Consider the following 12,061-nt stretch of genomic DNA (forward strand, 5'->3'; position numbering starts at 1 on the left):
ACAAACCTCTGAATAATAAGATCAGGCTCATCACTGTCTCCTGGAAACATCTCTCTTGTCGTTTGCTTGTGTCTTGAGAGTATTCGAAATGCGTTTCTGTATGTGGTTGTCTCGTGAGTGTTTAGCACACATGTGTTGTAAAATTGATGAAGATGCTTCCTTAATTTGCTTGAGTTGTGTCTATTTGCTTTCCTATTGCTCTCTCCGCCCGCTGTAATTTAAACTACTTTTTGTAACTTTGAAAGCTACGGTCTCACTGAAAAACTGATGGGACCCTGTTCATGTTAACGTATGCCCATGTGTGAGAATGCTACCGTTAATTAGCGCCAAACACAAAGTACAGACAAATGAAACAGATGCAGGAAACAAAAAGGTCAGAATGACAGCATGCGGTTTGATAATTGAAAAAATATGACACACATCCTGGCGGTACAGTCAGCTGAGGCACATACAACATACAACCGTGATTTGCTGAGTTTAATTTAACGTGCACGGACGACGTGATCGACTCCCATAAAGAAGAGAGGGGGCAGGGGGAGCGGGGAAGTAAACACCGAGAGAGGAGCTGGGAGCTTCACTTACTGCTGCTATAATCTCTAAGAACACTTGGTTCACTGATTACTGCACTAAAGCTGTTTGCCTGGAAAACGCTTCAGAGACGGGGGGGACCTCTACGGCTCACACTGGCCACTCCATAATTAAGCTCCTCGGAAAAGGATTTGTCAAAACGGAAACTTGGGGTCCGCTCACTGGATCCCCCCCCTTCATCCCACGTGTCACTCCACTGCAGAGCGCAACTTAAAAGCCCGATGCAGCCGAAAAATGAAAATGTGCCTTTCTAGGCAAGATTTTGAGGCAACACAATATACTGTATGCTCTGAACCTCCAAATATAAGATGGAACCAGCAACATATAGTACCCTGCTCTCTTTCAGTGTATATCTTTAGTAAATTAATCTGGAGAACTACCCAAAGTAATGAGAGTCATTAATCTTCTGTATAAATTACCAGCTCCAATACGTTCCCGCTCATAGAAAGTCTTTGTCAGACCTCATAAGACTTCTTTTGTTATACCTGTGGAGTGGAAAAGTAAGGGGGAGGGGAGCGATAGTGGAAGGAAGCCCTCGCGCTATGTCTCAACTCACCTAACGATTAATCACACACCTTTAGGCGCTGAATTAAAGACCTGTGATAACTGGAGTGGCCTAATCATCTCCATAGCCAAGGGCGTGATCTATCCCTCCGAGAGCAGGGCTAAACCAACTGTTAAAGCTTCTCTGCCTTCCTCTCCCTCTGCATCCTCCCGTCTCTCCCACTTTCACACCCTACTTAAACGGTTCTTGGTAGAACAGTTCAACGCGAGTGTGTTTTTTTTTTTCATCTCTGCTAGTCCTGAGAATAGCTTCACTGTTAGGCCTTGCTCATCACAAAGCTCTCCCGAACATTTACCGGGAATGCCGTGACAACCGAGACATTTTTGAAGACAAATGCGGGGCCAATCAGTGTCACTATGGCAACGTCAGGAATCAGGTGAAAGAGTAAGCAGTTTCATGATGGGCACGGAGGAGGACAGCGGCTACGTAATTCGATCAACTAGGCGGAGAAGAAAAACTAGAGAGGGACAAATATGGTTCTCTCTGTGAATGGAACTGTGGCGGCATCACTAATCTATTAATTAGCCGAATTGGTTCGTTAAAGCTCATTTAAATGGAATTTAAATGAAATTTCCCAGGATTTCTGTTAAGCCGTTTTGCATGACACGAGCTTCAGTTTCAGGAATGTTTGTCTACTAGAAAAAAAATAGTATGACACCGCAGCTCAAATTAGAAAAACGGACAATTGGGAAATATGTTTATTTGCTTTCTTGCCACTCTCTCATCTTTACATTAAATATGGAGCTGGAACTAGCAACTTGTAAGCTTTCCTAAAAAGAGCATATTCTAGCGAAAAGCATTTCAAAAGCTCTTTAATTAACCCTTTCTGTCTTATTACACCTTATAAACCCCCCTGTAAAATGGGGGCCAAGCTAGCTGCTTCCCTCGTTTTCAGTCCTCATGATGAGCTAAGTTCTTGGATCAGTCTACATATTAAGAACGGTATTAATTGTCTAATCTAAATCTTGGCAGGAAAGCAGAAAACTATTCCTTCAATCTTTATAATCCAGACTTTTTTTTGGGAACCCATCTTCCCCGCAATCACTCAAATCCCAATCTCTTTAACGACCACAAAGTAGCAGAAGGACCCCAGGTCCTCTCAACAGCGGGAGGACGTCTCAATAAATACATACTTCCATTAAATGTTATTAAAAATTCAAGGCGTTTAAATATCGGGGCCGCGTGTAATTTTCTGCCGGCGCGATCCTGAGCTGTGATATTTAATATTACGTCATGGTTTATTCCCATCAGAGTGCTTTTCAAATGAATTTTCTGCTCCACGTCACAGACGTTCGAGGCCTCCACAGCTGTCGTAATCAAATAGGAAACCCTGAGACGAGCGTCACAGATTGGAATAACACTTAATTGTGTTGCGCCGTGCCATATTTTCCTTGTCCACCCATTCCTGACACACCGTTTAAGCAGTAATGGATGAAATTGAGGAGCCTAATGCAGTATAATACGATAATTAAGGGCGCACGATGGCCCCTCAGAGTGAGGCAGCTTTCGAGTGTAATTGTTTAGCATGAGTTAAAGACATATTGTTGTCCAAGCACATTGAGGAGACAAATGAAGGGCAGGCTTTAACTAAAGCCTCTTATCCAGAACAATCTAAATTGGCCAATACTGAGATAGAGGGTTTGCTAAGATGTAAATTACTGGCTGTAGCTTGCAGGAAAAGCAGATATAGAGTGTAATAAACGCTGTAATGTGAAAGTGATAATTGGAGTGAGAGTAAATCCTTGCTACCAGCTATGCGAGTTCAGAGGAATAAGAAAAGCATGGAAGAAAGAGTGACTGCGAGTGTGGTCTGAGCTGGCACAGTCAGTCCCATGACCAGCTCTGGAGGAGCATGTGCTGGAAAATGGAGCAAATGTCACAGAGCACACGGTGGATGGAGTCGCTCAAAGTGGAAAAACAAAGAGATGGAGAAGTTTTCAATCCACAAACACCAGCGCCAGTGTTTGTGTAAATGGACAATGCTGGCAGCGGCGGCGGCGGCGGCGGCGGCGGCGGCGGTGGGGGGACTCTCTTACCTTTGCCAAGTGGGAATTGATCCATTTTGTGAACGTCCTTTTCTGCACTGCCTCCTGCTCATCTGTAAATCAGAGCCCAGAGCATCAGTATTAGTTGCATGCAATGAAAAAAACAAAACAACAAAGAACGGATTAGAACACAATCTTCTCGTTATCTATTGTTGTGAGAGCTGATTGGGTTTTGCGGGGCTGGATTGTGACTCCAATTATTAACTTTGACAGTGTTTCTTTCTGTCTCATATTGCCTGAAACGCCGTCCAACCAAATCATACCTCACGCTAATGCACTTAAGAGAAGGCATTTGACATTTCCAGATGGCATTTTCACAAGCTGAACTCCTCTCAGTGCGAACAGAAGATTCGACTCTCTCTCTCAAAAAATACCCTTTACGTAGATAGAAGGTCAGTTCTTATATCTGCTGTGATCTATAAGAGGCTTTTATTTATTTTTGACAACGATTCAAGCATGCCATCTTTTTGCACTGTGACCACAGTCCATGAAGCCAACCTTATTCAAAGTGACCGATTCACCCGTACACGAGAGAGGGCACTGTTTGTGGCGGCTGCTGCGATAAAGACCATTTAGCAAAGGCTCAATCAATAGCATAGATGTCTTCTGACAACGTCCCCTAAAAAGCCACTTACCTCAAATGAGGACAAGGTAATAAATCAAGCCGTGTCTCCCACGTGCTCCCAACTAAGCATATATTCAATAACACTTTCAATTTTAGAGATAATATTGAGAAGTGTGTATTTATTTATTTATTTATTTTTTCAAACCAACTAATGTATTCCTGCGGCAATTTATTCTCCCTGATACCGTCCGACAGCAAAATTCGATGTTGCTTGCAGCCTGTGCATTAACAAATTCGGCCGTGGCTACCCTCTGGAACTGTCAAATTCATGTGCAGCTGCCTGCCACACACAGTACATCCCATTAGAGTACACGCAGCACAATGCACCAGGAATTCAAAGGATCCCATCTTGTACAGTGACTGTATTTAATTTTTTATTTTTTTTTTCCTGTCCCGCCTGTGCCACTGGGCGCAATATCCTTGAGATAAGCACGTTATCAGTGAGAGAGGACGTCTGACACGTTGCTTTCCTTTACCTTAATGAAATATGCTGACGGTTTGATTACACTCAAGTTGGTTAGTGTGTCGCTTGTGGTGAAGGGGAAAGGGGGTGTGTGAGTCAGAAGGTGGGTGGTGGGTGGTGGGGAACTGGAGGGAGGTGGCGTCGTTCATACATAATGCAGATACTTTCACGCATAGTCATACGTGCCACTGAGCAGGTCCCCCGTTCTATGAATTAATCTTTTGATTGGGTCCAGGAGTAATCAAATATTGATGGGGAGTAATATTGGATGAGAACGGAGGAAAAGATCCCCCCCCTACCACCACCACCACCACCACCACCACCGCCACATACAGTCACATCATAGAGCAGGAAGGAGCATGTGTGACGGAGAACATGTCTGCGCGTGCCAGCCTCTCAGTCTCAGGGACGAGGTGACTTTCAAATCACACACAGTCACACTTAAGAACACACGCACACACACTCTCTCTCTTTCAATATCACAAAGGGAAACCAAGCTCAGAAACCAAGCCTCGCAAAAGCAGTTTAACACAGTTGAATGCCCTCTGTATCATTACACCCCCCCCCCCCCCCCCCGCCAAACAGTGAAGATGACCTTAATAAAATATGATTAAAATCTAGTGTGTTGTCTCAAAGATGCTATAGGACTGCTTCCAAAACCAAAAGAGCAGGAGGGAAAGTATAAACTGGCCGCAAACAAACTGTCCGACCAGTTGTCAGATTTTCCATTTTTAATGTATTTCATTTTTAATTTCTGACTTATTTATCAGACAGATAGCAGCCAGACAGAATGGTGAATGTGCGGGTGTCCGAACACAGACGCAGATAGCCACAGGGTCAAACGGAGCGATGAGGAATCAAACATTTTGACAGTCAGCCTGCTGTGCTGTGACACATGCAGTAAGTTGCCACTTGTCCGCCGGCTTCCTTTTACCTGCCGTAAGCTCAAAGCTGCGACCTCCAAAAACACACACACACACACTCCACTGCCAAGGTGGAAACGCCCCCTTCAAATGTCTGCCCATTTTACATTTGAACACACACAACAACAACACAGTCCCTACCCTGCAGGGAAGTCTTACTAAGAAATCTACACTGCAAAATGCACACACTCATAGATTTCCACACACATGCAGCAGGCACGTACCGTCCACACCGCAGTGCCACGCTAAATCAAACACACACACAACGTGCCCTATCACACACACACACAAAACACACACTGAATTGTGCGTCTCTCAGACTCTCCTTCTCTCGCGCGCTGCTCCACTTACCACGGAGGTAGTGGTAAAACCCCGCCACCAGGTTGAGGGATGTGTTCTTTTTCGGGGAGGCTTCGCCCCCTACTCGTCGTGCCATCTTGTACCCCGGACTACGCCTCGACTGCTGCCTGCCGTCATGGGGACGTTGAGAGGACATCCACGACAACCTCCCGGAGAGGCAAAAACTTGCCCTTGTTTCTGCCCTTGCTGCACCCTCCCCTTTTTTTTTTTGGTACGTGTCTTTAAAGAGCTCCCCGGAGCACTGGACCTCCCGAGATGACAGCGGTGGAACTGTTGCTCCGAGGAAGGTATCACGCTCCTGTTTCTCCTCGCTGTCCTCTGCCCTGTCCTGTCCTGTCCTGTCCTGTCCTGTCCTGTCCTGTCCTGTCCTGTCCTGCGGTAACAGGCTGCAGACTCAGTCAGACTCAGTGTTTTTCTTGCCTGTTAAGCAGCTTGGGAGTGTGGTGTGAGAGCACGCATGATGCAAGGACTATTTGTGTGTGTGTGTGTGTGTGTGAGTGAGCGCTGCGCAGTGCCGGCTTGGCTTGCCTCAGCATCAATCAATCTTTCCTGCTAAGTCCCTTTCTCCTTCTCTCTTTCCCTCTCACACGCTCTCTACCTCTGTCTTTCCCTCCCACGCTCTCTCTCTCTCTCTCTCTCTCTCTCTCTCTCTCTCTCAAATTTTCACTGTAGGCTGCAGGAGCAATCCACTTCCCTCCACTGGCCAGCCAATCAGAGTGCGTGGGAATGAGTGACGTCACAGCACACCCCGTCCTGATGTGGAGAGGGAGGACTGAGTGGTGGTGTGCGGGTTGAAGGGGACCGTTTAGCAGGTTAGTAGGGGAAGAAGTGAGCGCTCTGCTCTGACAGCACCGTGCACACTAATGCTCATACACAGCACTGGAACAGACGTGCAGGAATTCCCTACGTGCTGCCGGCACTCTGAATAAAAAAAAAAAAACTGTCTCTCTCTGTCTATTTCTCACTACCAGATACCATGCGGTGCTCCGAGGCATGCAGCCTTCTACTCTATAGAGCCTGCAGGGGAGCAGACTATCCCCGACAGTCGTCCCGTCTGATCTGCTACTGTACTCCCTTTCAAAAAAGGATCTGCTTTCATCTCAACCACAGTCGCAGACAGTACATCTGTCTATTTGTTTTCTCCGGGGGGAGGCAGTGCTGAACAGAACACAATACAGAGAAGTATATACACACAGTACACCGCAAAGATCAGGGTTTAAAGCAACGTAGGGAAGACCAGAACAAAGACAACAGCGTTCACAGTGTTTTACTCTATATTCATTGCAATGCTGGTGATTTATTCTTCTGTGGAAATTGTGCTATAAGAGTGTACTGTCAAACTAGTCAAAGAACAATCAACGGCAGACAATGGCAGCATTGTTTGTCCAGCTACCTTGAGTTAAGCATCTAAAGAGATATTCTCTGACTAGCTAACTCACCCCAGGCCCTTTCATATATATATATATATATATATATATATACTATAGGCACCCTGCAGTCTCAGAGGACTTCTCTTCCTGATGTTGTTGCACAATGTTTGGTGTGCCTCTACAGCCCAGCCCAAGCACGGCAGTCTCACTGCAGCAGTAAAAATGATAGCAGAAAATGCCAGCGTTGCAATACACTGACCCCTTCTCCTTTTCACTGACTGATTTGTATCTCTGTTTCTGTCTGACCTGTGCTCTCCCTTATTCAGCCTGTCAATTTTCTTTAGACCTGTCCCTCATTTTCTCCAACAAACACGCGAGCGCACACACACACACACACACACGGCGAGCGCGAGCTGGCGATATTAAAAGCACCGGGGCCCCTCTTTGAAAGCACATTCAGAGAGTTTCCTGGAAAGCAATATTCACGCTCAAGAGCCTGGTGGGTCCTATATCAGTCTTAAAGATGAAAGGACCATTCATCATTTGCGTGATTTTCCCTTTTGTTCTTTGGGTTCCCCCCCATAAGGGATTTTAATTATGAAAGTCATCAATAACCAATGGCAGCTGTCATCCGCTATCTGTCTGCTGATAATCACGCTGCTGACACTCCTCCCGCTAACAGCCCTGAAACCGGGCGTCGCAGCGCAATCACGAGCCCATTCCACGGACGAGCGTCTGTCGGGGTCTGTTTTTACATTTCCGTACGCACAGTCGCGATTACTGTGCATGTGTGTGTGTATGTGTACAGGTATTATTGATAGACAGACAGACAGACAGACAGAGTTCAAAGAAATGTTCGTGCAGCTCGGTTTTTCATATTTACATTTACATTGCCTTCGCTAGCCCACTCCAGACTATAAAAACATGCCTTTGTGCCAGTGCAAAGCAGAAACCAGTGGGGCTTTCACACTGTGCAAGCTACTCCGACTCCGACTCAATAACATTACAGCAAAGGCCTATAGCGCACTTCAAGCGGATAAAAATCTATTGTTCTTTAAAATGCCGATGTTTGCGCAGCACCATCAGCTCACACACTATCAATGTTTTAAATAATGAAACAGAGTATATTGATGCATCTTTCCATATATCGTAAACTCGCCAGAGAAGTAAGAGGTGTTTTGAATGTGAGAAACGTGAAGGAACTGTCCAAGGTGCTGATCCTGCCAATGAAAATCATCTTAATATTATTCTCATTTACTACAGTTAATTTATGAGGAGTCAATAGAAGATGGAGGCCAATTATAGTTACGCTGGAAGTCCAAATAAGGCATGTAATTAAAGTTTTGGTGATATATTTTAGTGTATTCTTCCATTTAGCAGCCGCAGAGGGGGGAAGAAGTGAGAAAGGCGAGCTCGGTGAGCTAAACTGTTTAGAAAAACATCCCTAGGACAAAATCAAAACAAGGAGGTGAGGATTCATGGGGCTTATTAGGCATCACAATGGGAGCTGAGGGGAACGCGGGGTGAGCAGGTGCATGTACTCTCGCAAAAGCACCACGTAGTAGAGTAAAATAAGCTGAATGGAGGCAGAATCATTTTTTTTACTGTACGTGCGAGAGCAAACCAGCAGACCCCTTCAGGCTGCAGATCTCTGGAGTGCTCCAGTCTTTCCAGGAAAGAGAAAAAACAAAAAAACAGAGGGTTGAGGGTTAAAACAGACTGAACCTCAGCTGGTCTGGATCCCTACTGGAGCCCCTGGCAGCCCTACAAAAACGCGAGGAACCCTCACCGCAGAGGTTGCAGAGGTTGGATGCGGGTCAGAGCCCGGCGCTCGCACAGGTATGTCCGCGGGGTGCGACGCTTCCCGAGGAGAGGAGGAACAGCCTCTTTTCAGTCATTAAAGGAAAAACAAACGGCCTCCCGGAGGGTGGAATAACGCTGCTGCTGCTCGTATTGTAATCTGCTCACCCTGAGGATATTTGGGTTCGCTCTCCCGTGAAGGACTGTGCAGAGAGACACAGCGCCACCTAGTGGAGAATTAAAGCTTTAAGTGTGTAAAGTATAAGAGTCTGGTAGGAGGATGCACTGGATAGGCAAGACAAGAAGAGACAGGACAGGAAAAATGAAGTTCAGCTTTTAAATTACAGCCTCCCAGACGACCCGGCTCTGTATTAGCGCTTCTCTGATCTCTCTTAATCTATTAATGACCCCACAACTCACCAGTCATGATTACGGCCGGGCAGATACTCCACACATAGCACCGTACAAGGTCACACGCTCTGCTGCCAAGTATTAATTTATAAATACATGGATTCAATTATATTATTCATCTAAATTCAAAGAACGTTTGAATTAATTGCCCAAAGCGGAGTCACAATGAAAGTGTTGAACATGTTGCCGCACAGAAGCCCTTTTTTAGATTTCAGCGGCAACAACACATCTTCTTCTGCAATGACATTAATGGAACATGTCTGTTAAAGCTATCATGCACTAAATGGAAGGCTTTGTTGTGCACTACAGAGGGTACCCCGTAATTGCTCCACACTCGCACTCAAGTAACCAACACACACACACGTGAAACCCACCGCACTGACACACACAAAGTGATTTCACAGGTTTTGGAGGATTTTCTGCTCCTCCACTCCTCCCAATAGCCTTTTTTTTTTTAAATCCACTTCCTGATTCCAGCTCTTCTCTTTCATCCCAACAATTCCTAATTTAAAAAAGAAAAAAAAAAAAACCTTTTCTGCACTTCCTGCCGGCGTGCTTCAGCCCCGGCACTCAATAACACCCTCTATCACACACTCAGCACCTCCACTCAACCCTCATGTGTCCATTCAGCCCCTCTCCGTTCGCCAGCCCACTTCATTTAGCGCGCATTTTTACCAGTCCCAACATAAGTGCTGAGACGGAAGTCCAAATGTCAGCCCATTAGCATAGCTAATTACATTTCAGTAATAATGACACCACATTAAAGAGAGTAAGAAGGGGGGAACAAGTCAAAGTGATTATCAAAACAACCCCTTTCCTCTTTCAAGCACCATCACTCCCTTTTCAGGAGCAGATGTGCAGAGAAGGCACAAAAATGTCCAAATATCACAGCGTTCATTAAAACCAGGCTACTGATACAGTAATTTCAGCAATTTCAGCACCTGCACACACTGACACACACAGAAAGCGATGAAGCAGGCGACCGTGCGCACGAGTTAAAGTGGAAAAAGTGAAGGAATCCATAATATGATGAAAGATAAATCAAAATATATGGAGCAAAAAAAAAAAAGCTCGAACAAATAAATGTGAAAAGCAATCAACAACCCATAGTTCTTTCTATTATTATTATTTTCATTCCTGACACAGATGCTGTGAAAATCCAGATGCATCCCGCGGCAGATGAGTGTTACACAGCAAGCTACAACGTTCTTTCTATTTTTCAAGGGCTCTTTTATCACGGGAAATACATTCAGCCGAACAAAACCGAATTTTTTAACACCGCACACAAATAGGCTGAGCATGCGAGTAATACAAAGCATCTATTCCGACGGAGGCACCAGGGGTCATATCAAAACACCACTCAGTGGCACTAAGAGCATTAGAAAGACTCAATTTGGCTTTGAAATATATTTTCAGCTTGATGTTTCTCTGCTGCTCTCCATGAATGTATTGAGTGTGTTTGTGTCTGTGGGATGTTTTGTGTGTGTGTGTGTGTGTGTGTGTGTGTGTGGGAGTGCAGGAGTGGGTCAGACAGTCTAAGCTCTTTATCCAGGTTCAGTGGTCCGCCACACATTAGAGGGACGACTAACGTGAAAGGACCGGCGTCAGCACACTAAATAAATCACTGTGACCGACCAGAGCAGTAAATTCAGTTATAAATCTCGTCTTCGCTGCAAAATAAAAATAGTGACTGGAACGGAGCCAGGAATCGTCCTCAGAAAATCCTGTTGCACACGACCACTTGATTGCATTTATGCATATCCAGCTGGGGACAGAGTATGTCGTATTAAAAGGGAACAGGAACCAATTCTTTTCTGCAAACAGCAGATGCATGGTTTTTGTTTTACCGAAACCACCTGTCCAATCTGCAAATCCATTCTGCAAAGGCATTGTTAATTTCCTTCAGTCTTTCCCAAACATCACCTGAATGCTCCCGTTTTGCCGCTAAACATTCTTGAATTATTAAAAAGGAGGAGAACAGGGTTTGTTGTGTCAGGTGGCGGGTTGTGTTTGTGTCTGGAGCAGGTAGCCTCAGAGAGAGAGAGAGAGAGAGAGAGAGAGGAGCTGTGTCAGTCTGCAACACAACAGGAAATAACATTTCATGGATGCAACATTTTTATTGCTTTGATTTTCTCTGCAGGTAAATGAAAAGTGATGGCGGACCCCATCCCTTTGAGGACATGGTAATTGAATCCAGGCGTAAGCAGTGACACTACAAGAGTAGACAGGTGACAAATGCCTCATTTTGCATATATATATATATATCTATGGCATCAGTTGGCTTTCATAAACAGGATAATAAAATGATTGATGAAACATTCAGAGAAGCCCAGGTGTTCAAATTATTTGAAACCTCTGCCGGTGTGATAAACCCAACACATCTGGTGCTTCAAACGGATTGAAATGAAAGAATTATTTCACATAGCTCACGTAGCTACGTCGAAATCGCCGCTGTCTTCTCCGAGGGTCAGGGCTTCACAATCTGACCTCTATTTAAAACCTTCAAGGGCTAAATTTACAGCCAGAGGCAAAACTTCCCGCTACCCAATCACATTGTGACAGGTGTGGGGGGGAAAATAGGGGACACGGGAGTCTGTGGGTGAAAGATAAGAGCATGCACGGGACTCAAAATATTAAAGAAAGAGGCAGAATGTGTCTCGGGGTCAAGGGCTCGGGTGTCCGGATTTTATCTTTAAAGGCATTGTTCAGTACGTCCATGTGAACTATCTCGTGTTTCAATCTGACTGGCAGCATCAGAGATGTTGAAGGTACTGTATCATGGAATCTGTGAGGCCTAAAGAAGATTTTAGCTGCAGACCGAATGTAATACTGGGTCAAGAGCACCTCGTATCGCAAGATCCTGTAAGTTCTCAATTCATTACATCTCATTAATTGTTTTCGTGCTGCAAAA

General features: G+C 45.1%; 1 protein-coding gene across 1 annotated transcript in view; it reads right to left on the bottom strand.

Annotated features, from left to right (window-relative positions):
- The window catches only part of syne1a (spectrin repeat containing, nuclear envelope 1a), a 109,754-nt gene extending 103,865 nt beyond the window's left edge, over nt 1-5,889 (bottom strand). The window contains exons 1-2 of the mRNA XM_084560081.1: nt 5,561-5,889; nt 3,190-3,251 (exon numbers count right to left, since the gene is read on the bottom strand). Of these exons, the coding sequence (XP_084416207.1) occupies nt 3,190-3,251; nt 5,561-5,705 (207 nt within the window). The 5' untranslated portion in view covers nt 5,706-5,889. The remainder of the gene's footprint in view (nt 1-3,189; nt 3,252-5,560) is intronic.
- Nucleotides 5,890-12,061: the final 6,172 nt, after the last annotated feature.

The sequence above is a fragment of the Chelon labrosus genome (assembly GCF_963514085.1).
Source record: "Chelon labrosus genome assembly, chromosome: 14".
NCBI classification, from domain to species: domain Eukaryota; kingdom Metazoa; phylum Chordata; class Actinopteri; order Mugiliformes; family Mugilidae; genus Chelon; species Chelon labrosus.